At 40.1% G+C, this 26,093-nt stretch overlaps 1 protein-coding gene across 2 annotated transcripts in view; it reads right to left on the bottom strand.

Annotated features, from left to right (window-relative positions):
* nol4lb (nucleolar protein 4-like b) overlaps positions 1-26,093 on the bottom strand; it is a 340,275-nt gene that overhangs the window by 284,619 nt on the left and 29,563 nt on the right. For both annotated transcript variants that reach the window (XM_041205279.1, XM_041205281.1), the window contains exon 2: positions 15,601-15,756. In XM_041205279.1, the coding sequence (XP_041061213.1) occupies positions 15,601-15,756 (156 nt within the window). The remainder of the gene's footprint in view (positions 1-15,600; positions 15,757-26,093) is intronic.

Here is a 26,093-nt window from a genome sequence, read left to right as displayed (position 1 = left end):
TGCACCACAGAGCCATGGTATTTGGGCAGATAACCAAAAGAGGTAAGTTTTAAGGAGCATCTCAAAGGCAGAAAGAGAGGTGGAGAGGTTTAAGGAGGGAATTCCAGAACCATAGAGCTTTGGCAGCTGAAGGCACAGTCACTGATGGTGGAGCGATTAAAATTGAAGATGCTTAAGAAGCTAGAATTAAAAGGAGCACAGGTGTCTCGGAGGGCTGTGGAGCTGGAGAAGATTACACAGATAGGGAAAGACAAGGCCATGCAGAGATTTGAAAATATAGATGAAAATTTTAAAATAGAGGCGAGAGATAATGTAGGCCACTAAGCACAGAGATGATGCGTGAATGGGACTTGAGGCTAGCCAAGAGTGCTTTGGAATAGCCTAGAGGTAACAAAGGCATGGATGAACAGCAGATGGGCTGAGGCAGGCAATCTTATGCAGGTGGAAGTACGCGGTCTTAGTGTTAGTGTGGGTATTTGGTTGAAAGCTCACTTTGGGGCCAAACATAACAGATTTCAAAAGGTCCGGATCAGCCTCAGACAGTCACCAGGGAGAGAGCTGGATTTGATGGCTAAGGAACGGAGTTTGTAGTGGGAACCGAAGACAATGGCCAGGATTTTCCACTTGTCGGGCGGGCTCAGCGGGAGTGGGCGAGGCGGTCGTAGAGCCGACCACGATTTCACGTGGTGGGCCAATTAAGGCCCGCCCTGTGTGGATCGCAAGCGGTAGTGCTGAGCGCTACCTGTGCAGGCGGGGATAGGAGGGACAGTCAGATCCAGCGCACTGTTCGAGCACGCACACAAGAGAGCATTTCAGTCTCCCTGAGGCAGCTCCGTGCCTTAGGGAGATAGAAGCGCTATTTAAAAAAAATAACTAAAGACAATAAAAATTTAATGAAACATGTCCCCTCATGTGACTGTGTCATATGAGATGGGACATGTTTTTATCTTCAAAAGAAAGTTTTCATTTAATTAGCATCAGCTTTAGGAAACCTCATCCTGCTCGTGGATGAGGTTTCCTAAAAAACATGAAGGCTGCTAGGCCTTTCTGACTGCCTGCCAACTGTAAGGTTGGACAGGCAGCGTAAAATTCAACTCAATTACCTTGTTAAAGGCTTAAATGGGCTTTTCAATTATCGGCGTGCAGCTGACTCCAGCGCACACCTGAATGAAATATCATGTGAGTTCACGATGATGTCGGGAAGCATGCCCGATGTCATCGCACGTCATTTTCCGTTCTGGTGTGTTGGGCATGCGCCCGTATGCTGAGTGTAAAATTCTGCCCAATGTCTGCAATTCTCCCAACACTTAATTGGAGGAAACTTCTGATCATCTGGATGTCAGACAAGCAACCTGATAATTTATTGGCAATGGCAGAGTTGAGGTGTTGCTGAAGCCGGGCTGGGTGTCGCAGCGTACATGTGAAAACGGTACTGTGTTTTCGGATGATATCATGAAAGGGCAGCATGTAAGTGAGAAATATGAGAGGGCCAGGGATAGACCTTGGCGCCGCCAAAGGTAATGATGCAGGAGTGGGAAGAGAAGCCATTCCAGGTGATTCGCTAACTATGATAGGTAAGAACATAACCAGGTAAGTCCCACTCAAATGAATGATAGCGGAGAAGCATTGGAGGAGGATAGTGTGGTCAACTATTCCAAAACTACAGGCAAGTCAAGAAGGACAAGGAGAGATAGTTTACCTTTGTCACAGTCACATGTGACTTTCAAAAGAACGCTTTTTAAGTACTGTGTAAGGATGGTAGAAAACGTGATTGGAGGGATTCAAACATGGAGTTTCTAGAAAGATGGGCATGGATTTTGGAAGTGACAATACATTCAAGAGTTTTGGAGATGGAAAGGAGGTTGGACATGGAGCAGTAGTTTGCAAGGACAGTGGGGTCAAGGGTGGATTTTTTAAGAAAAGGGGTGATGACAGCAGATCTGAAGGAGAGGGGGACATTATATGAAGAGAGTGAAGCATTAACTAAAGCAGCTAACATGATCAAATAAGTTATAACATTTCAAATTCATGTTTTACAGAGCGGAACACCAGTTTGTCCTGCTGCTCATCTGATAAAATAATGGCAATTGACATAGGACAACATTCCATTCTACTTGCAAAGTTTGTGAATGAGTTTTCCCCATTATTGCTAGCACTAACTGGATACCTGTGGGACAAATATGCAGTACAGTATTTCATTGATTAGAAACTGTAGTGTGGATCTCTTTAATTGGAACTCCCTCACCCCACAAAGAACTTAATTAGCATTTTTGCAACAGATTTACAAACCTGTTTTTAACATATTAAACCAATGTAGAAGCTAGTAATTGATTTGATTTGCATTGTGTTAGACATGTGACTTTCAAAAGAACCCTTTTTAAACACTGTGTAAGGGATGGTAGAAAACGTGATTGGAGGGATTCAAACATGGAGTTCCTAGAAAGATGGGCATAGATTTTGGAGGTGATAATACATTCAAGAATGCTACAGATGATTGTAAGGTATCTATTAAACAATTCTTATTTCAACAAAACATTAGAATATAATTAAGATGTGAAATAATTGAGAATTCAAAACTAAAACATTTAAAGGTCATTAGATAATTTTGCATGTAATATTTCTGGACATTTTTGGAGGGCAGCCTGGTTTCAATCGTGTTGCCGTACAATATTGCTGGGTAGTTTGAACTGCAATAGTTTTGTGCTTTTTTTCAACATTTTTCCCCTGAATGCTGATCAATTATTCTGAATATTGTGCAATCACAATGGTGATAACAACGTTCCAATTACTGTGGCTTTCTCAACACCAGCTGAATGAGCTAGATTATTTGATGAAACATGTCATTATAATAATAATTCATGGTAAAACAGAGTTCATCAAAAAAAATTAAGATTTCCAAAAATATTGTTTTTCATGGCAAGCATTCCCTATTCTAACTCTGTGTAGGGGAAAAAAATCTGGCACAAACCAGAGTGTAAAGCAATATTCTACACACTGTCTACTCGGCATAATCAGGCTCATTTAGCTTTAATAGTACAATAAAATACAGTAAAATGAAAAGTTTAACGTGAGAATGTAGAATGGAAAATAGCTATACATATCAAAACATGTTAACATCTAAAGTTCTGTTTCTGTTTGCCCTCAGGAATAAAAGATTCATTAAGATTCCAGTGTTTGGAAAGCAGTTTATTTACAGAATTGAAGGCCTACCCGAAAATTAGGCTTAGTATCAATCACAAATTTCCTGCATTAAAAATGATGAACAATGATCAAAAATATGTCCTTAGAATCCTTGTAATTATGCAAATACTACACATGTAGAGACAAAAATCCTAAATATTAAAGGCCTACAACAGTTTAATTGAAAAATTAGATACCAACGGTTAGACTGTTTGTACATTAGCTGAGTATTGCAAATGCATTTCACTATCTATGATTGTGATGAAATGGGATTCTTCTGGAGTGCATTTAAATATGTATCTTAATGAGGCACATTTGCAAAGTGACATTTTACCCACAATTCCAATCATCCTCTATAGTTGCTTGTTCCCAATGACAACATACTGTTGTACTCAAGCCATACACATACTGATAACCTTCAAAACTTGTGCTTTTTTTTACTGATGTATAAAACAAGATCTCATTTGTTGAATTTAGAACCAAATGATTAATAAAGATGAATGCCAATAGCACTATTATTTTAATCAATTGATATTGATTAAGTGTTAATCGTTTCAACTAAGCAGATATTCTATACAGGATCCAATGGTGCCAAATTTAATGTCACTTTCATGTTCGTCTAAAGGTTTAAGCATTACAATCCATTACAATCACAGAAATTTGAGGTTGAAGAAAAACTGTATTCTCATTTTTAGAGACAAGGAAAAGTACCATAGGCAAATTGTTGACAACATTTTAATTGTTTGTTTATCTAAAAGAAATCTGAAAGTACCTCCTCCTATCCTCACAAAGGAAACTGAATCATCGTAAACTGGTGTGTAAAAACTGACATTTGTTTCTTTCCTTGTAAACTCAAGGACAATTAAAGAAAGGCAACAAATGCTGGCCTTGCCAATGACGCCCACATCCCATGAAAGAATGAAAAAAACAAATAATGCATTACATCATAGAATAATAAATTTTGTTTTCTTACAAATTAAGTTGCAACGTCAATTATTCTAATACGCAAAAGCATAATTTTAACTTATTTACATATAGATATGTTGGAAAACCTGCTTCTAATATTGAAGTTATCCTGCCAATTATGAAATGAGATAACCAGATTTCACATTCAGGTTATCAAGTTATTCCCAGAATATGCCCTAGAATGTTCAGTAGAACCTTAAAGGGAAAAGTAAAATTAAAACCTTTTCATTTGCAGTTTAATGCTGTCTTAAAACTCCCTCTTTACAATGTTTTCGGAGGCCTGACTAAATTCACAGGCCATCCATTATACAGCAAGAAAGGCTATATTTTACTCTTTTTAAAAAAAAGGTTAATAATAGTATAAATATATGTATAAAACAGCATGTTTCATGATTGTCAATCAAAATGGCGATGAGCAATCTTCCTGCAGGATTTTTGTGAAACCTGAAACAATCAAAATGCATGTGGTAATTCTCCTTTCACCCTTCACAAGCAGGTATCAAGTTACTTAACTGTTGCAAATTATGAAGATGCTATTAATTCAGCGGTGGTATGAAACTAGTAGAACATTTGCGAAAAGCCCACTTCATAAATCACCTTTTGATATGGCAGAATAACTTACTTAAGCAACACAATGTGTGGCAAAATGTTGTGGAACTCATGAACTCATCGACTCTACCACTTTAAGGAAGTCTGGCAGAAAAGTCTCAAGTGCCAAGTCAATTTTTCATAACCACATTTATTTCAATAGGCTAAACTTGCAAACTATATGAGGGCCATGGCAGATAGTGCACCCTCCCCGAAGCAACCATTAATTTCCAAGCAAACAAATGTTACGTCCATGGGTCTGTGCTTAATATGGTAATACATACACAAATGAAAAAAGTTACAAATGTACTCTATATTGTCCTCCTTCTTTCTTCAGAGATCACAGAGAACTGTGTGGTCAGCAGCATGAATCTGAAGAGCACTAATTCTCTCCCCTTGAGGCAAGTGTTGTGACAGATGTAAACACTTCATGACAAATATATAGTGATGTGGTTGTGGAAGAATACGATGAAACACGGGATATTGGTGCAGGGCCTGCAGAATTGGGGTGCACAAGAGATTAGCTGATGCAAGAAAAATGTGCCTATTTTGCCACCAGATCCTCCTAAGTTGTTCCAGGATACAGATTTTCATGGACCTCTTTACCAACAGTGGATTTAGATCATATGCATGGATGTGGACAGACAAACATCATGGTATACTTATTTTTCTGCCAGGGCTACAGCAAGGGCACCTTCAGATTTTTTATGTAAAAAGTGTTATATGTTATGTAAAAAGCTGAAGTTGTGTCCAATGTAGTAGAACAAATGATTGTTCTGTTCCTAAACTCTGCAGTCAGTTGTGAGATTCAGGTATATTTCATGTAAGTACAACCTTTAAGTTTCAGAACTGATTGAAATATTGGGATAGTACGATTGGTGGAGAAGAAAGAGCAAAGTTTCACTCTGTTTCTACTATTTCCCAATTCTTGGTAGCCTTCCAGAATTATGGTAATTCTGCTTCTGCTAACATGGTTAAAACCAGCTTTGGCATTGAAGAAGAAGAATTAGGCAGCTAAGTGATTCAGATTGGTAATTTTTCATCAGAACTGGAAACGTTTTGAACTTCTGACTATTCCAATGCACTCCTGGTTTGTCTCCAATATTCTACCCTCCATGAACTTAAGTTGATCCAAAACTTTGCTGTGCATGTGTTAACTTGCAGAAAATCGCTTTCCCCTATCACCCTATACTTACCAACCTGCATTCGCTCCCAGTCAAGCAATATCTTGGCTTTAAAATTCTCTTCCTTGTTTTCAAATCCCTAAATGGCCTCATCTCTCCCTATCTCTGTATTCTCCTCTAGCCCTACTGTGCACCAAGATATCTGTGCTCTTCTCATTCTGGTCTCTTGTGCATTCCCTAATAGGAGCATAGGTCTTAGGAGCAGGAGTAGACCATTCAGCCCTTCAAGCCTGAACAGCCATTCAAGATGGTTTTGGCTGATCGAGTTGTGGCCTCAACTATACTTTCCTATCTGGCCCCCATAACCCTCGATTCCCTTGTTTATCAAAAATCTGTCTAATTCTGCCTTGAATAAATTTAATGACCAAGCCTCCACTGCTCTCAGGGGAAGAGAATTCCACAAACTAACAACCCTCTGAGAGAAAAAGTATTCTTCTCGTCTCAGTCTTAAAAGGGAGACCTCTTATTCTTAAACTGTGTCCCCGAGTTCTAGTCTCCCCCATGAGTGCAGACGTCCTCTGTCAAATCCCCTCAGGATCTTATATGTTTCAATAGGATCACCGCTCGTTCTTCTAAACTCCAAAGGGTATAGGCCCAACCTGTTCAACCTTTCTTCACTAGATAATGCCTTCATCCCCAGCACCGATTCTTGTGGTGCTCCACTAGTTATGGCTTGCCAACCCAAAAAAGACCCATTTATCCCTACTCTCTACTTCCTGTTAGCTAATCAATCCTTTAACCATGTTATTATGTTACCCCTATACCATGTGCTCTTATCTTGTGTAGTAACCTTTGATGTGGCACCTTATCAAATGCCTTTCAGAAATCCAAGTATACCACAACTACAGTTTCCCCTTTATCCACCTTTCTTCTTACTTCCTCAAAAGCTCAAATAAATTAGTTAAACACGATTTCCCTTTCACAAAACCATGCTGACTCTGCTTGATCCCATTATGATTTTCTATTTGCTGTAAGCTCCTTAATAATGGATTCTAGCAATTCCCCTAAGAAAGATGTTAGGTTAACTGACCTGTAGTTTCCTGCTTTATGTCTCCCTCCTTTCTTGAATGAAGGTGTTATGTTGGCTACTTTCCAATCCACTGGGACTCTTCCAGAATCCAAGGAATTTTGGAAGATTATAACCAATGCATCTACTTTCTCTGCAGACACTTCTTTTAAAACCCTAGGATGCAGGCCATCTTTTCCTGGGGACTTGTCAGCCTTTAGGTCTAATAGTTTTCCCAGCACCTTTTCCCTATCGATGGTGATTGTTTTAAGTTCCTCCCTCCCGTTCACCTTTTGATTTTCAAGTATCTTTAGGAAGTTTACTAAATCTCCTGCAGTGAAGACAGACACAAAATACTCGTTCAATGCCTCTGCCCTTTCCTTGTTTTTCATTATCAATTCCCCAGACTCATTCTCTAGAGGACCAACACTAGCAATGGTTACTCTTTTCCTAGTTAAATACTTGTAGAAACCCTTCTTATCTGTTTTTATATTACTAGCTTTCTCTCACACTCAACTTTCTCCCTCTTTATTATCTTTGTTGGTTGTGAAAATCTGACCAATCTTCTGATCTACCATTAATCTTTGCAGATTTTTACAGTGCTTCTTTCAATACAATCCTTAACTTCTTTATTCAGCTACGCATGATGCATCCTTCTCAAAGAATCTTTCTTTCTTACTGGGATAAATCTTTGCTCAGAGATATTAAATATATCCTTAAAAGTCTGCACTGTACCTCTACTGTCCTACTTTTTAAACTAGTTTCCCAGTTCACTTTAGCTAGCTCTGATTTCATACCCTTATAATTACCTTTATTCAGGTTTAAAACACTAGTCTTAGACTCACACTCCACCCCTTTAAACGGAAGATGAAATTCTATCATGTTGTGATCGCTGAAACCTAAAAGCTCCTTTACCATGAGGGTATTGATTAATCCTGTCTCACGACTCATTACCAGCTCTAGAATAGCCTGCTCCTTGGTTGACTCTAGAATTTACTGCTCTAACAAACTGTCCCACATACAGTCTTATGAGCTAATTTTCCAGGCGACCTTTGCCAATCTGATTCTTCCTATCTACATGTAGATTGAGGTCACTCATGATTATTACAGTACCTTTCTTACATGCCCCATTTATTTCTTCCTGTATATTTTGTCCTACAGTGTAACTACTGTTAGGAGGCCTATAAAATACTCCCACAAGTGACCTCTTACCTTTCCTATTTCTCATCTCAACCAAAACTGATTCTACCTCTTGCTCTTTTGAGTTAAGGACATCTCTCACTATTGTACTAATGACATCCTTAATTAATAGAGCTACCCCTCCACCTTTTCCTAGCTTCCTATTTTTTTGAAATATCAAATACCCTTCTATATTCAGGTCCCAGCCTTAGTCAGACAGAGATGTGGTTGCAGGGTGACCATCAGGTTATATTTATTTCTATATGAGCTAATGATTCATCCATTTTGTTACGAATGCTGTGTGCATTCAGATACAAAGTCTTTAACTTGTCTTTTGACCATTTTTGCAGTCTCTGGCCTTATCTGCTGCTTCACTCGTTTGTACGCTCTGTCCCTGCCCCGCTCTGATTATCTTTACCCAAATCATGACCCTGCTCTAGTACCTCATTTTTACCCTTTGATTTTTTTACATCTCCTATTCCAAGATCCCTTCCCCCAATATTTAGTTAAAAGCCCTCTCTAATGCCCTAGTTATATGACTCGCTAGAACACGGGTCCCAATACGGTTCAGATGAAACCCATTCCAACGGTACAGCTTCCAATTTCCCCAGTACTGGTGCCGGTGCCCCATGAATTGAAACTCATTTCTCCCATACCAGTCTTTGAGCCACATATTCATTTCTCTAATCTTATTTACCCTACGTAAAATTTGCTTGTGGCTCAGGTTATTACCTGGGATTGTTACCTTTGAGGTTCTGCTTTTTAATTTGGCTCCTAGCTACTCATAATCCATAAACAGAACCTCTTTCCTTGTCCTATCTATGTCAATGGTATCAATGTGGACCACGGCAACTGGATCCTCTGCCTCCCACTACAAGTTTCTAGCCAGCCCCAAGCAGATGTCCAGAACCCTGGTACCAGGCAGGCAACACCGCCATCTGGATTCAAGCTCTCAACTGCAGAGAACTCTGTCAATCCTTTACTGTCCCCCAACACCTCTCATATCAATTTTATTCATATTAACCCCTCCCACCCCCACTTTATTGGCTTGCTGTACCAGTTTGCTCATCCACCCTGCAGCCCCTGCTTTTGTCCCCACAAGTTGCAAAGGCTTTAAACCTATTAAATAATTGCAAGGGCTGAGGTTCCTCCATTTCTACCTTCTCGATCCCCTTACCTGTCTCACTCACAGTCACACCCTCCTGTCCATGACTGTGATCAGAAGACCCTAACCCAAGGGGTGTCTCAGCCTCCTGAAACAGAGTGTCCAGGTAACTTTCCCTCTCCCTGATGCATCGCAGTGTCTGCAGCTTGGCCTCCAGCTCAATGACTCTGAGCCAAAACTCCTCAAGCTGCCGACACTTACTGCAGATGTGTTTGCTCTGGATCAGACTGGCGTCCAGCAACTCCCACAGTCTGCAGTCGCAACACACCATCTGCACTGCCATCTTTATTATGTTTTAATTAATTTCTTATTATTTTAATTAATTTACAATTAATAATCCCCACTACTCCCAATGAGCTCTACTACTGCTAGTAAATCTTACTAATACTAATAAAACCTTATAATTACTAATAAATCACCTTAGTTTTGAAAGGTAAATGAGCAAAATACTCAACAACCAATCACTTACCTGCTTCCCTCTTCCCTCACTGCACTGAATTCCCTTACCCACCAAATTCCCAAGTTCACACTCTGTGACTAGCTGCACTCAGTTATGAGCTCCTGTCTTTGTGTTTATTTATTTCATGCACTTAGCAAGACCACCTCTATTTATGCTAGCTGAAATTCTATAGAGATGAGTCAGCTTTGCTGGATAGACAAACTAGCTAACTAATTAAGTAAGTGCAGCTGCCTCTCCTGTAGGGAGCTTGTTTGTCACTAACTGACTGAAGGAAACTTAACTTTAGCAGTAAACTATAGTTAAATTCTAAATGCAAACTAGACCACATTTTAGAAAGAGATTAACTCTTGAATTAAATTAAACCTAAACTAAATTAAATTTGTTTACTCACCAAATTCCCACACTGACTAGCTGTACTCAGTGATGAGCTGCTGTCTTCATGCTTGCTTACCTATTATAATGGCTTCACCATTGCTGGCCTTGCCTTCAGTTGCCTAGGCTCTAAACTCTGGAATTCTCTCCCTATACCTCGCCAGCTCTCTACCTCACTTGCCTCCTTTAAGAAACCCCTTAGAACTACTTGATTGATGAAGCTTATGGTCATCTTACCTAGTATCTCTTTATGTGGTTCTATGTCATACTTGGTTTTATAATGTTCCTGTGAAGCACCTTGGATCATTTCAATACATTACAGGCACTATATAAACATAAGTTATTGTTGTTGTTGAAAATAGCTTTTCCAGTTCTGATGATACCAGTGACCTGAAACCTTAACTTTGTTTCTCTGTCCACATATATTGCCTAACCAGCTGACTATTTCCAACATTTGCTGATTTTATGTCAAATATCCAGCATTAGCAATATTTTGCTTTTGAAGAATAATTAAGTATCTATTGAAGCTCATTAATGGTTTTCACACCTCTGTTAGAGGGACCAATTGAACAGTTGCTGATAAACATAAAAGAACAAAGCACCTAATAATTCCTAAATATTTATTTATTTCACTTAGGTGCTCGTAAATTACTATCCTACTAAACCAGCAGGTTAGAATTGGAGGAAATCAGTTCTCAGCTGGTCATCCATTTAAAGTAGATAGTGTGAATTGTATTAATTAATTAGAATTAGAAAGGAAAATAGTTTAAAATTACAGATTGTGGAATATAGGTAATGACCAACATGAGGAGGCTGAACTGAAATATCTTATTTTAGACGTAATCCTGCTACCGATCAGTGCAGCAGTGTGATATCTTCCATTTCTGACTTTGGTTTGTTCAGTCTTTTTATTATCTGATCACCCTAAGGCTCCCCAGGATTATCCTATCGATGCCATACCAGCCAGATCAACATAACACCCTTGATTTCAAACAGTTCACAAACCTCAGGTAAACATAAAATTCTTTTGCCTATGAAAATAGTTTGTCCCTATACAAGATGTTTAATATTAATAAAAACAAAAACTGCAGATGCTGGAAATCCAAAACAAAAACAGAATTACCTGGAAAAACTCAGCAGGTCTGGCAGCATCGGCAGAGAAGAAAAGAGTTGATGTTTCGAGTCCTCATGACCCTTCTGTTGAAGGGTCATGAGGACTCGAAATGTCAACTCTTTTCTTCTCCGCCAATGTTTAATATTAAACTGCATACATGAAACTGTCGTTCACATATCTCCTGTAGAAGTAATAAGCCCATAATCCTACTACTATGGGACAACAAACATTATTCAATCAATATGCAAAAAAAGTTATTTTTCCAGTTACGCCTCTAAATACCTGTGCAGCCACTTGTCTATAAATAAAAAAAGTGGAAAGTGATAAAGGATAGCAGTCATACCCAGTTTTAACTTGCTTGGCGAATGCTTACAGGTGACCATGAAATAGAGATCCAGAGAACTCATAACAGCTCACTGTTCTACACTCGGAATAGTGGGCATGGTGAGGACATGCTATCCAGCAGTGGCATGCACGAAGAAGAACAAGAGCAGCTTGTTAGTGCTTATTTCAACGGCAATTCTGTGCAATCATATAGCATACAAAAGTCACTTCAGGTTCCACCTTGAAGCCAATGAGTCTCCAACATCTTCAGCAATGCAGACTCTTGGCAGATGCATTGTAGAAAGAACTAACAGACTTTCTGACCCCATGCAGCTCACCGGCGAGCTGCAATAATAAAATTAATTACATAAACATACACAATTTTTAACAAAGTGAATCAACAGTGTTTATTTCCCAATGTAATAAGTTTATATGTGCTTGGGTTTAAGGCTCTACAGTTTTAAGTGCTGTGGCAAAATCTTTGATGTTGGAAGTGGCTAAGCAAGTAATGATTAAGTTACTAGTTTGGATATAATCAGCAGCAATTGTTTCATCTTGAGTTTGAGGCCTAGATGAGATTTCTTTAGGGTTTGCCTGTTACCCTAAGAATGCTACCGTAGACTGTTATTCAGAAAAAAACATTGTTTATTTGCAGATCTATATACATCTCGGTACTCTACATGATGATATACTCCTATTTCCCTCCAGATCTCAGTCTCTTAGTTATGTGATATTGCATCATAATTACATCAGTAGTTACATCAGTATTGGGTGCTCCTGATGTTAATCCTTTACTCTGCAGCAATAAGATGAATCAAGTTTTTATGCACTGCTGTAGCTAAGCATATTAAGAATAGTAATATCAATAGGACAAAAATTGATGTTAAATTTCATTTTTTATACTCACTAATGTAAAATTATTAACCATATTTGACACTTTCAAATATAGCTGGCATCACTGCAACAACACCTGTCATCATTACTGTAGAAAACATCCCAAAGCATTTCACAGAGGTGTTATCAGGCAAAAACGAACACGGAAGAAAATAAATAAATATTAGGAAGGCTGACCATGAGCTTGGTCAAAGAGGAAGAGCTTAAAAGGAGGAGTGGATGGAGAAGCAGAGTATTTTAGGAAGAGAATTCCACATTGTGGGGCATGCAGAGGCTTGTCGAGTAGGTTGATCAAAGTTACAGAAATGAGGACGGACGAGGCCATGAAGGGATTTAAACAGAAGAATGAGAATTTTAATTGGAGACCTGGAGGGACTGGGGGCCAATGTAAGTCACCTAGGTCTGGAGTGATAGGTGACTGGATCAGAGAAAGGTATGGAACTGGTGGAAAGAGTACAGATGTTATGAAGGGAGCTGAAGGTAATGGCTAGGATTTTGCTGTCAGTGGTGAACGAGCAATACTCACATTTGTTACACTTACAGCTGCCCACAACTTTTTATGGAGTTTTGAGTGGCAAATTGTGGTCATCGGGAAGTGAAACACTATTGCACCCTCTACAGAAAAAGCCAAAGCAGTCCATACCCGCATGCAGCAAGACCTGGTCAATATTCAGGCTTGATTGGGCAAGCAACATTTGTGCCATAGATGTGTCAGGCAACGGTCATCTCCAACAAGAGAGAATCTAACCGTGTCCCCTTGATGTTCAAATGCATGACCATCACTGAATCCCCCACCATCAACATCCCTGGCAGCTACCATTGACCAGAAACTTAACAGGACCATCCATCTAAATGCCAGGGCTACAAGAGCATTTGAGAGCCTGGGAATTCTGCAGCAAGTAACTCACCTTTTGATTCCCCAAAGCCTGTCCACCAGGCACAAGTAAGGAGTGTGATGGAATACTCTCCACTTGCCAAGATGAGTACAGTTCCAACAACACTTAAGAAACTTAACACCATCCAGGACAAAGCAGCCCACTTAATCAGTACCCCATGCACCACCTTGGCTCAATTGGGCCTGGGTGGGAGGGCTGTTTGACACCTTTACTGCTACTGGTAGGATGGCATGAGGACAGGGAAACAATGGGCATGCCACCCCATGCCATTTTACAGTCAACCTTGCTCTAAAAATCCAGCCATTCACTCCCTCCACCACCAGTGCACTTTTGCAGCAGTATGTACCATCTAGAAGGTGTACTACAGCAACTTGCCAAGCCTCCTTCAACAGCAACTTTCAAACCTGCAACCTAGAGGTCAAGGGCAGCAGACAAATGGGAACACCACTACCTGCAAGTTTCCCTCCAAGCCACACACCATCCTGACCTGGAACTTTATCGCTGTTCCTTCACTGTTGCTGGGTCAAGAATCTGGAATTCCTAACAGCACTGTGGGTGTTCCTATACCACATGGCCTGTAGTGGTTCAAGAAGGTGGTTTGCCACCAACTTCTCAAGGGCAATTAGGGAAGGGCAACAAATTCTGCCCTTGCTAAGAATGCTCCCAACCTATGAATTAATTTTTAAAAATCTAATGGATGCCTTCAAAAACATATATTGGCTAGAAGGAACAGCTTTTAGTTCAATGTAGATATTATTGAGACTCATGTCAACGAGATTTGATGGAAGGGCTAATGAAAAGCCATTATATAAAACCACATTTTTATACCAGTATTGAAAAGCTATATTCTGGCTACCAACTAGTCGCTGGCTTTCCTATTTTGACTCCTGATCTGATGCTGTGCTGGTCACAGATTGAAAACGAACTTCATATGATTATTCACCTAAGATTATTCACACTTTACGGAGGTCGGCCAGTGGAGTAGCTTGATATTTTCCACAATAAAGAATGAGACTGTGTGTTAGCTATCCAGAAGCTCACAAGCGCTTGTCAACAGAAGGGATAAAAACAAAAAAACTGCGGATGCTGGAAATCCAAAACAAAAACAAAAACAGAATTACCTGGAAAAACTCAGCAGCTCTGGCAGCATCGGCGGAGAAGAAAAGGGTTGACGTTTCGAGTCCTCATGACCCTTCGACAGAACTTGAGTTCGAGTCCTTGGACTCGAAGGGTCATGAGGACTCGAAACGTCAACTCTTTTCTTCTCCGCCGATGCTGCCAGACCTGCTGAGTTTTTCCAGGTAATTCTGTTTTTGTTTTTGTCAACAGAAGGGGCCGTTCAGATGAGTGGTTGATTTTTCCGACTCATCCAGGAACTTTCAGATTTCAACAACTGGTTTGCATTTTTACTGCGTTGCCAGAGTATCGTAGCTAACCGCTCCTGAAAGGCTATTTAGTTTCGAAGCTGAGGCGTTTCGCTTTAAGTCACTAGCTTTCGGTGGAACGTCTGATATGGATTTTAAAAATTGTTAGAACTTAATGCAGATCTATCCTTCAACTTTTGGGGGCGGGTGGCAGTAATTGGTGAACAGTTGGAATACCTGTGGCGTTTTATCCCAGCTTGTGATTTGTGAAGATAAGACCGCCTGAACAAAAAGAAAGCTAAACTTTGAGGAGTTTTTTTTTCTCTGGGAGGGTGTTATATTTCATTTATCCTGGTAAAATAATCTCTGTCGAAATTAAACTTCAAATTAACAATTCCCCTTCATAGAACGCTAAAATCCGAAGTAATAATGGGGTACAGCGTATGTATTGTGTGAAGGATTTCAGTTACATTTGTATTACAATCTGAAGTGCTTGCGAAACCATCGTTCAGACTGGTGTATTTTAAAGTAACAACAATAATACATAAATCAGGGTTAAAGCTGCAATGTAGCCAGCCCTCCCTCCCCGTCTCCTAAGTGGGAAAGAGTCATTGGCAAGGAGCGCAGTTCGAATAAAGCTTTTGTCAAAATGTTTGCATTGTTTTTGTAGTTAATGGCTACAATGCGGTTCTAATATTTAATATAAGCATTCATTTAACGATCGAAACAAAATTGATATAAATTTACTCGGGAATGTTTCGTAACTATGGAACTTCTTTGTATATTTGATTAATTTAAGGGATACAGCAACAATATAGCAAACTATATATTAAGTAAAATAGCCCAGGACTACATCGTATGGGAACATTTATTTGAATACAATAATTCGTGAAGAAGTTTTAGCTCACCGCTTTGTAGGTCCGCTTCTGTCCAGCGTGTTTCGCCGTCTTCCCAGTCTCTGTTCCTGTTTCCACATGCATAGAATAAATGATGTCGAAAAAATCCTCCACCACAGCCACGCGTTTCAGAGAGATGCTCTCTTTAGCTGTGACTCCATCTCCAGTCTGTGAAAGCACATTACAACATTCACCAGCAGCAATCGTTTCAGAAATAATTTAGACTGCATCATAGCTGGGCGTGTGTATCCAACAAGCTAGCGACGCAGCGATAGTTATTAATGTTATCGGTTATCACAAAGCAGGCGAACACACGTTACACATTCCAGATTTTGGTAAGACTAAGACAGGAATCGAAAAATAGAAGAATACACGGACCACTGGAAATCTCATTTGGGCCTTCAGCATATTTCAACTGAAAGCAAAAAACATGACGTCTAATTCCTCCGATTACTCTCTATCTCACTGCATAGACATTTGGCACCAGAATGTCCCATAATTTACTGTACACGGCTTTAATTGTTTAATTTCCCGCCTAAAATCGCAAAGCTTTGACTTCACATGGAACCGTGAACTAATACATTAGCTTTTGCTTGATACAATTTATAAATTGTCAAATTTTGTTTTATAATGCCCCCTGTAAAGCAACTTGGGACGCTTTATTACGTTAATGCTCTATATAAATATAAGCTGTTGCATATATATATATATATATGACAGTTAATCACATCTTTAGCGCGGGAATAGGTCGTCCTGTCTCCTTTAGCTATAACTCAATTCCGTCAATAGTATTTCAAAGTTATGTGATATTTATTCGATACATCAGGTTAAATAGGATAAACCAAACAGGAAGCAAACATAAATGTATCTTTTATTAAATTTCAATCATTTGAAAACCTTCACTAATATGGACTGACGTGGATATTATCAGTCAAAACAGTTAACAACTATTTAGTCGCTCTGAGTGTATTTAAAATACAATTTTCAAATGTAAAAGGTTTAGTGACATAGCTGAGAATTAGCAGGATTGCGAATTAAACGGCTCATTAATCACATCAGCCATCATTTTTCATTTAAAATCATTTCCAATTTATACCCCGTCCCAGCAGCTTCGTACCTTAGTGTTGAACCTCAGTTAATTACTGCCTGAAACAGCCTAACCGAGCAATGTGGGAACATCGTAAACGTCAATGTGATCCATTGGATTTTTTAAATGTTATCTTGCAAATGGTCGTAATTGCTTCTACCTACAAAATTAAACATTCCGGAGCCAGCTCCAGGAGAGCATCACCGGAAGAGTCATACGGACTGGAAAGGTTAACTCTGTTTCTCTCTCCACAGATGCTGCCAGACCCACCGAGTTTCCCCGCCCCAGCATTTTCTGTTTTCAGATTTCCAGCATCTGCAGTATTTTGCTTTTATTTTAGCATCACGGAAGCGCCCAGATTGTTAGAAATCGGCTGCTATTGAATCTGGGAAAAATACCTTCATGCTATACCACTGATAGTACTAAAAAGAAAGATGTGCATTTATATATAGCCTTTTTATATATGGCCTTTCACGACCCAAATTGCTCTACAGCCAATGAAGTATTTTTGAATTGTAGTCACTGTTCTCATGTGGGATATAAAAACGCATATTGATCTGTGGGGCAGACTATCTGGACTGATACTTAGAAGTGCAGCACCGATAGAATGCTGCATTTACGGTGGTGTTACCTTTTGGATGAGATTAAACCATAGCCTGCTCTACCAGTTCAGATCCCAAGGTATATTTTCAACGAAGAGCAAAAAACTATTCCTGGTCAATATTTGCCCCTCTGCCGAAACGACCAGAACAGATTAACTGGTCATGCATCTCATTGCTGTTGATGGGGCCCTGGCATGTGCAAATCAGTTTGTTTACATAACAGTGCTACTAATTCTGTGGCTGTGAAATGTTGAGAACATGAATGGCCTAAATAAATTCAACCTTTTAAAAATCTTTATACTTATTGGTTCTGAGAAACATTAGCAGCTCAAGACAGACTATATAACCAAGACAGAATTGCAAGGCATGGTTTATGAAGAAATGATAAAATAAGGAACTGGAAAACCTTGTTACTTTAACAGATGATGGAAAATCCAGATACACATTTGACCCATTTAGTAGTTTTGACAATACTGTCAGTATTCTGAGATAACTCAATTTAGCCTAACCATTTTTCTAATATTGAAGTTCCACATTTTAAGCAAGAAGTAAAGCCCCACCTCACATGAGTATCAGATTATGAATGATCTTCCAAACAAATCTGACTTTCTGGACAGGTAGCTACTGTGCCAAAATATTTCTATGGATCACCTAATGCCTTATGAGAGAATATTAATTTGGTCAGGCAACACTGAATTCATAGTCACAATATTGAAACCAGTCATAAAATATCAGATAAAAAGAAGAATTTCAAATGTGAACAAAAAATGCTGCAAATAACAACATCTGTAAAAATCAAGGACATGTTAATATTTATGTTATAAGCCCTTTGTCATTACTGCTTTAAGGGAAATGGAGAACCTCAGACCACAGGTGCAGTTCTCAATGAAAAGAAAGAATGCAAGAGGCTCAAGAATGGGGGTCCAGGAGGATGGAGTAAGCTAAGTGAAAGAACAGATCCAAGGGTCTGTATGACAAACATGAAGCGTTGTTATGATCTGGTATCAAACTATTAAACCTAGCATATCAACACGTCACAATTAATAGCTTTGTCAATATTTTAAAATGAGAGAATTGTGTGTCAACTTTCACTGTCACAATCTGTTGAATCATTAATAGATGATTAAAACTCTTGGCTTGTGTTTTTTTTTTCAAAGAAACTGAAATTTCTAATGCCCAAAGTTAAGTTTTAAACAAAATGAAAAAAATACATAAAACAATAACATTTACCCATTTAACTGCCCTTTGGTGTTTTTTAATATCTTCATTAACATTTTTAGTTTAGAACATCAACCTGTTTCAAAAGTATTGGCCTCACTCAGTTATGACCTGACAGCAGATGCAGAGAGCTTTCAGCCACATCTATGTCAGCACATTTTGCAGGACTTCCAACCATGCAATCTCAGTACCAAAAAGAGTTGTGCCCCCTCCTATGAATATTTGACAGTTTATTTACTTTTCCCAAAAGTCTTTGAAAGAAACTGAAGATCAGATTATCAAAGCTATACTCAGACAAGTTAGGCATTTATGTACATTTATTAACAAAAGCTGTTCTCTATTATATCCAATGGACAGCAGTGTTTGTGGAAGGAGTGCATATCAGAAAAAATTGCACCCCAGCTTATGATTTTCGGTCCAGTAATTTTAATAAGCAGGAAAGTTCCGTTTAAAAGCTTTACAGCAAGAAGATAAACACTAATTGATGATGGAGAAAGTGGTGGGAAAGTGCAACAGGGATTGACAATAGGTTAGGAAGGAGGCTGTTGAGCAGGAACATTATGGTGAGTTTGAATTTAATGCTTCATAAAGGCCAATAGCAGCTTAGGTCCCATCATGATGGATCATCTCTCTCACAAGCTGTTTGAATTGTCACCCAATATTCCCTGATTCTAAAAGTTCTTCAATCTTGCTAGAATGTTTGCTTCACAATGGTCCAGTGTCCCCTCCTAAATCATGCTGAACCTCAGACACCCACTTCCAAATCCTGGAACTCCTGCCCCTCAATAAATCATAAACCACTAGATTGTATTTCCATTGCCTCGCCAATCCCAGAACCTTCACCAATGCTCCCAAACACTCACCTCCCTTCCCAGTGCCTCCAAATCCCAGGATCCCTTCCCAGTGACCTGACACCATTCTCAAAGATTGGCCAAGTTTTCCTATAACCATGTTCACAAGTGTTACAAGTACTGTTGGGCTGTACTCCCAAGTGATCCCAGAATCTGCCTTCCCAGGTTCCTGCTGGACCACAAGATCCAATCACAGTACTGCTCAGCTTTGGTCACCTTTCCAGTGCTCCCAAATTACAGAGCAGTCCCCCAGTGATGATGTCAGTATCCTTACTAATGTTAATTGACATAATAATTTTGTTCTTAAAAGACTTTTGCATAACATCCTGTTCTTTTATTAAAATATTGTGGTGCAAACTTTCCATCCACAAATGCTCATAATGGTAGCATTTATACATTAGCACTTATAATTGAAAACCTTATCTAAGCAAGTCTGCATTCTATAATTGGAAAACCACATGTAACCATTTTGCCATAAGATGAACCAACCAGATGACTCAAAATGCTTTTCAAATGTAATTTCTTCTCAATAACTAATATTTCTCATGTCCAAACTTTAAACAAAACAAGATAACCTTATTCATTGCTCTCTCTTAGAAGATTTGGACTTGAAAAATTTACCTAGGAGAGTAACTCCCTAGCATAAGACAGATTCTACAGAATGAGAATTTGCACTGGCCACAAATTCCAGGATGCACCACCAGCTTTTAGCTCAAGTCTAGACAAATGATAGAATATTTCTCTCTCAGTTTGCTACCATTTCTATTTGATTGATTTTCAACATTTTTGGAAGAAAATGAGAGGAAAATTTCCTGAATTTAAATTGGGTGAAATTTATTTTGAGTTCTTTTTCAAAATAATGGCTATATATGTGGTAAGCATAAGAACAAAAGAAAACAAACCTAACAGACTGTACTGATTATGTGCATTTGTGATTGCGTTTTAAAAATAATTACTCTATAAACTTCAGGAAGCACTTGAACCTGACGGACAGAAACACAGAATGCTTTTCCTCATCTAAATTTCAGTTCCTTTTAAGAAAAAATGACTTTCATTTTGAAAGCAGACAAAACCTGATAATTACCTCAGTTTTCATTATAGAAAATTAAACAATTTAATTGCTAACACTAGGTGAGTTAAGGACACAGAAGTAAAAAGGAGAGATTTACAGAAAGATACACTTCCAGGAACTAGTTACAAAACACAAATGTTTACAGAGATCTCTTAGAACATTACAAACAAGAGCTTACATTTATATAGTGAAATGTCCCTAGCCACTTCACAGGAGCATTATCATACATCATTTCACACCAAGCCACATAAAGATATATTAGTACAGGTAACCAAATGTTTGGTCACAGAAATAGGTTTTAAAGAAGCAGAGAGCAGTGGAGAGGTTTAGTGACAGAATTCCATAGATTAGAGTCTAGGCAACTGAAGTCATGACCCCATTGGTGGAGCGATGGAAAACAGAGATGCATAAGAGGGCAGTTGTGAAGGAGTGTAGAGATGTCTGTGGATCGTAGGGCCAGAGAGGGACAGAGATAGAGAGGGTCAAGACCAAAACTGAGGAACATATATACACTCAAATAGTTGCACCTTTCAAAGAATAATGAACAGAAACATTGAATTCAATTATTAAGGCACTAGTAAAAATCTCAGAATACAATTTAATGATGAAGTGACAACAAGGCAGCATTTGACCAAGTGTGGCTTCAAGGATCCCTAGCAAAATTGAAATCGGTGGGAATCAGGGGCAAAACTCTCCAATGGTCGGCATCATATCAAACACTAAAGAAGATGCTTGTGGCTGTTGGAGGCCAATCATCTCAGCCCCAGGATATCACTGCAGGAGTTCCTCAGAGTCCTAAGCCCAACCATGTTTAGCTGCTTCATTAATGATCTTACCTCTATCGTAAGGTCAGAAATGAGGATGTTTACTGATGAATGCTCAGCACCATTTGTGACTCCTCAAGTATTAAAGCAGTATGTGCCCATATCCAGCAAGACCTGGACAACATTTAGGCTTGGGCTGACAAGTGAAAAGTAGCATTGGTGCCACGCAAGTGTCAGGCAATGACCATCTTCAACAAGAGAGAATCTAACCATATATCCATGACATTCAATAGCATTACCATTGTTGAATTTCCCACCATCAACATCCTGGGGGTTACCATTGACTAGAAACTGAACTGGACCAGCTATATAAATAGCATGGCTACAAGAGCAGGTCAGAGACTGGGAATTCTGTGGCAAGTAACTCAATTCCTGATTTCCCCAAAGCCCTTCCACAATCAATAAGGTTCAAGCAGGGACTGGGATGGAACACTCTCCACTTGTCTAGATAATTGTAGCTCCAACAACACTCAAGAAGTTCAACACAATCCAAGACAAAGTAGATTGGCACCCCATCCACCACCTTAGACATTCATTCCTTCCTGCACCGAATTACAGTGGCAGCAGCACTGCATACCACATACAGGATGCACCGCAATTCACCAGCCTTCTTCCATCACCTTCCAAACCCGCAAACTTTACCACCTAGAAGGACAAGGGTAGCAGATGTATGAGAACACTGCTACCTACAAATTCCCCTCCAAGCCACACATCATCCTGACATGGAAATATATCACCGTTCCTTCACTGTTGCTGGGTCAAAATCCTGGAACTATCTTCTTTACAGTAGTGTAAACGTACCTATGACAGATGAATTGCAACAATTTAAAAAGGTATTCTGAGCAGGTGAGGAGGGGTCAAATGGCTCTCCTCTTTGCCCTCTGCTCATTTAATCGCAACAAGTTTTTTTTGTTTAAAAAGGATATATTTGCCAATTTAGTGAGAACTTATCTGTTTACATGCTGTGATCATTAAAGAACCAGCAGGACAGATCTTACTGAATTTAACAAAGGAAAAGGTCAGCTTTATTATACTTAGACCAATCTAAGAAAACACACAGACTTTTGCACAAACACACACACACACACACACATATTTAAAACAAAAACAGAATTACCTGGAAAAACTCAGCAGGTCTGGCAGCATCGGCGGAGAAGAAAAGAGTTGACGTTTCGAGTCCTCATGACCCTTCAACAGAACTGGGTGAATCCAAGGAGAGGGGTGGAATATAAGCTGGTTTAAGGTGGGGGTGTGGGGGGGGCGGTGGGGGTTGGTCAGTGGGAGAGAAGTGGAGGGGGGTGGTGTGGTTGTAGGGACAAGCAAGCAGTGATAGGAGCAAATCATCAAAAGATGTCACACACAAAAGAACAAAAGAACACAGAGGTGTTGAAGTTGGTGATATTATCTAAACGAATGTGCTAATTAAGAATGAATGGTAGGGTACTCAAGGTACAGCTCTAGTGGGGGGTGGGGGGGCATAAAAGATTTAAAAATAATGGAAATAGGTGGGAAAAGAAAAATCCATATAAATTATTGGAAAAAAACAAAAGGAAGGGGAAAGAAACAGAAAGGGGGTGGGGATGGAGGAGGGAGTTCAAGACCTAAAGTTGTTGAATTCAATATTCAGTCTGGAAGGCTGTAAAGTGCCTAGTCGGATGATGAGGTGCTGTTCCTCCAGTTTGCATTGGGCTTCACTGGAACAATGCAGCAAGCCAAGGACAGACATGTGGGCAAGAGAGCAGGGTGGAGTGTTAAAATGGCAAGCGACATGGAGGTTTGGGTCATTCTTGCGGACAGACCGCAGGTGTTCTGCAAAGCGGTCGCCCATTTTACTTTTGGTCTCTCCAATGTAGAGGAGACCGCATTGGGAGCAATGAATGCGGTAGACTAAGTTGGGGGAAATGCAAGTGAAATGCTGCTTCACTTGAAAGGAGTGTTTGGGCCCTTGGATGGTGAGGAGAGAGAAAGTGAAGGGGCAGGTGTTGCATCTTTTGCGTGGGCATGGGAGGTGCCATAGGTGGGGGTTGAGGAGTAGGGGGTGATGGAGGAGTGGACCATGGTGTCCCGGAGGGAACGATCCCTACGGAACGCCACCGGGGGGGGGGGGGGGGTGAAGGGAAGATGTGTCCATTACAAGCCTACCGACTCCCACAGCTACCTTGACTACAGCTCCTCACACCCCGCTTCCTGTAAGGACTCCATCCCATTCTCTCAGCTCCTTCACCTCTGTCGCATCTGTTTTGATGATGCTACCTTCAAAAACAGTTCCTCTGACATGTCCTCCTTCTTCCTTAACCGAGGTTTTCCACACACGGTCATTGACAGGGCCCTCAACCGTGTCCGGCCCATCTCCCGGGCATCCGCCCTGACGCCTTCTCCTCCCTCCCAGAAACATGATAGGGTCCCCCTTGTCCTCACTTATCACCCCACCAACCTCCGCATTCAAAGGATCATCCTCCGCCATTTCCGCCAACTCCAGCATGATGCCACCACCAAACACATCTTCCCTTCACCCCCCCCTGGCGGCATTCTGTAGGGATCGTTCCCTCCAGGACACCCTGGTCCACTCCTCCATCACCCCCTACTCCTCAACCCCCTCCTATGGCACCTCCCCATGCCCACGCAAAAGATGCAACACCTGCCTCTTCACTTCCTCTCTCCTCGCCGTCCAAGGGCCCAAACACTCCTTTCAAGTGAAGCAGCATTTCACTTGCATTTCCCCCAACTTAGTCTACCGCATTCGTTGCTACCAATGCGGTCTCCTCTACATTGGAGAGACCAAACGTAAACTGGGCGACCGCTTTGCAGAACACCTGCGGTCTGTCCGCAAGAATGACCCAAACCTCCCTGTCGCTTGCCATTTTAACACTCCACCCTGCTCTCTTGCCCACATGTCTGTCCTTGGCTTGCTGCATTGTTCCAGTGAAGCCCAACACAAACTGGAGGAACAGCACCTCATCTTCCGACTAGGCACTTTACAGCCTTTCAGACTGAATATTGAATTCAACAACTTTAGGTCTTGAACTCCCTCCTCAATCCCCACCCCCTTTCTGTTTCTTCCTCCTTCCTTTTGTTTTTTCCAATAATTCATATAGATTTTTCTTTTCCTACCTATTTCCATTATTTTTAAATCTTTTATGCCCCCCCACCCCCACTAGAACTGTACCTTGAGTACCCTACCATCCATTCTTAATTAGCACACTCGTTTAGATAATATCACCAACTTCAACACCTCTGCGTTCTTTTGTTCTTTTGTCTGTGACATCTTTTGATGATCTGCTCCTATCACTGCTTGCTTGTCCCAACAACCACACCACCCCCCTCCACTTCTCTCCCCCCACCCAACGCACCCCCCCCCCCTAACCTTAAACCAGCTTATATTTCACCCCTCTCCTTGGATTCACCCAGTTCTATTGAAGGGTCATGAGGACTCGAAACATCAACTCTTTTCTTCTCCGCCGATGCTTCCAGACCTGCTGAGTTTTTCTATTTTTGTTTTGGATTTCCAGCATCCGCAGGTTTTTGTTTTTATCACACATATTTAAAAGTTCACATACACACAAATACTGATTACTGAGTGGGGAAGAATAGGTTGGCTAAAGTAGAGTCCATAATAAAAAGTGAAAGTACATACAGTCTTTTGTTTGGAGACTTGACTGACTTCAGGCTGAATTCAATGGTCTTGATGCTTTCGATTTAAAGATGCAGATGATGGATTGCTCTTTGGGAGAAGGTAGTGTTGGGTTGGATTCTTTTTAGAAATCTCTTTCTGAAACAGGGTGTCCATGGATAATTGCAGTCAGCAAACAAGGCTTTTACCAGGTGGGTTGAAGAAAAAAGGAGGCAGGAGGGACGCCCTTAGGCCTTCTCCCTAAGCTATTTGTCCTCAGTTCTACTAAGAAAACATGTGCTTAAGACACATGAAGCGTTGGCTTGTCAAGTGACCTTCCTTCTCCAGCTACCAGGGGAATTAAAAAAAAAGACTTTATCCCTGTATTCGAAAGGTTAGCTTATGCCTGGAAGCTAACTGGGCTAGGGTCTGCTCTGAAGGAGAGCCACACGAACTTGAAACATTTACTCTGTTTCTCTCTCCACAGATACTGCCAGACCTGCTGAGTTTTTCCAGCATTTTCTGTTTCTATTTCAGATTTCCAGCATCCACAGTATTTTGCTTTTAGCCAGTCCCATTGTCCAAGCAATTAGTCTTAATGGCCCATCTTCAACAGTTGAATTTCTCAGATGATTACCATAGATGCCGTGCTAATGAGACAGAAAATGTGAGTCCTTCACACTTCCCTTAAGTAATTGTCTTTGATTGGTTTCACAGATAGACTGAATCCACACCAATGAATTGAAATATGGGACATATAATAATTAAAATTGGGGTTAGCCATCTTGGGCTAAGTTCAAATCACTTTAGCCTCTGTGTCTTTTAAAAAAGTCTGTTTTTAAAAGTTCAATTCATATTTCCAGCCAATGGATGAAAAATCACTATTTGGCATACAGCACACCTTCATGACAAAGGCAAGAAGACCTTTTCAAGGGCAATTAGGGATGAGTAACAACTGCTGGCATTGCCAGCAATGCTCACACGCCACAAAAGAAAACTCACAAAAAATAAAATAAAAATGGAATGTTGCTCCTTCAATGACCTTAAAGCAGTGGTAGGATGATAACAAGCATGACTACTTGACTTCAGCTCATAATTTAGGCTAACACCTCAGTGTAGTATGATGGGCATACAGCATGAGTGAAGGCACTATCTTTCACCTGTTACCAATGCTTATATATTTATACAGTGACTGTTTACATAGAAAAGTTCTTAGATATATCACAAAAATATCAAAGGAG

Source organism: Carcharodon carcharias, chromosome 14 (genome assembly GCF_017639515.1).
Source record: "Carcharodon carcharias isolate sCarCar2 chromosome 14, sCarCar2.pri, whole genome shotgun sequence".
Lineage (NCBI taxonomy): Eukaryota > Metazoa > Chordata > Chondrichthyes > Lamniformes > Lamnidae > Carcharodon > Carcharodon carcharias.
The sequence above is the reverse complement of the archived record's forward strand: the minus strand, read 5'-3'. Positions and strand labels throughout refer to the sequence as shown.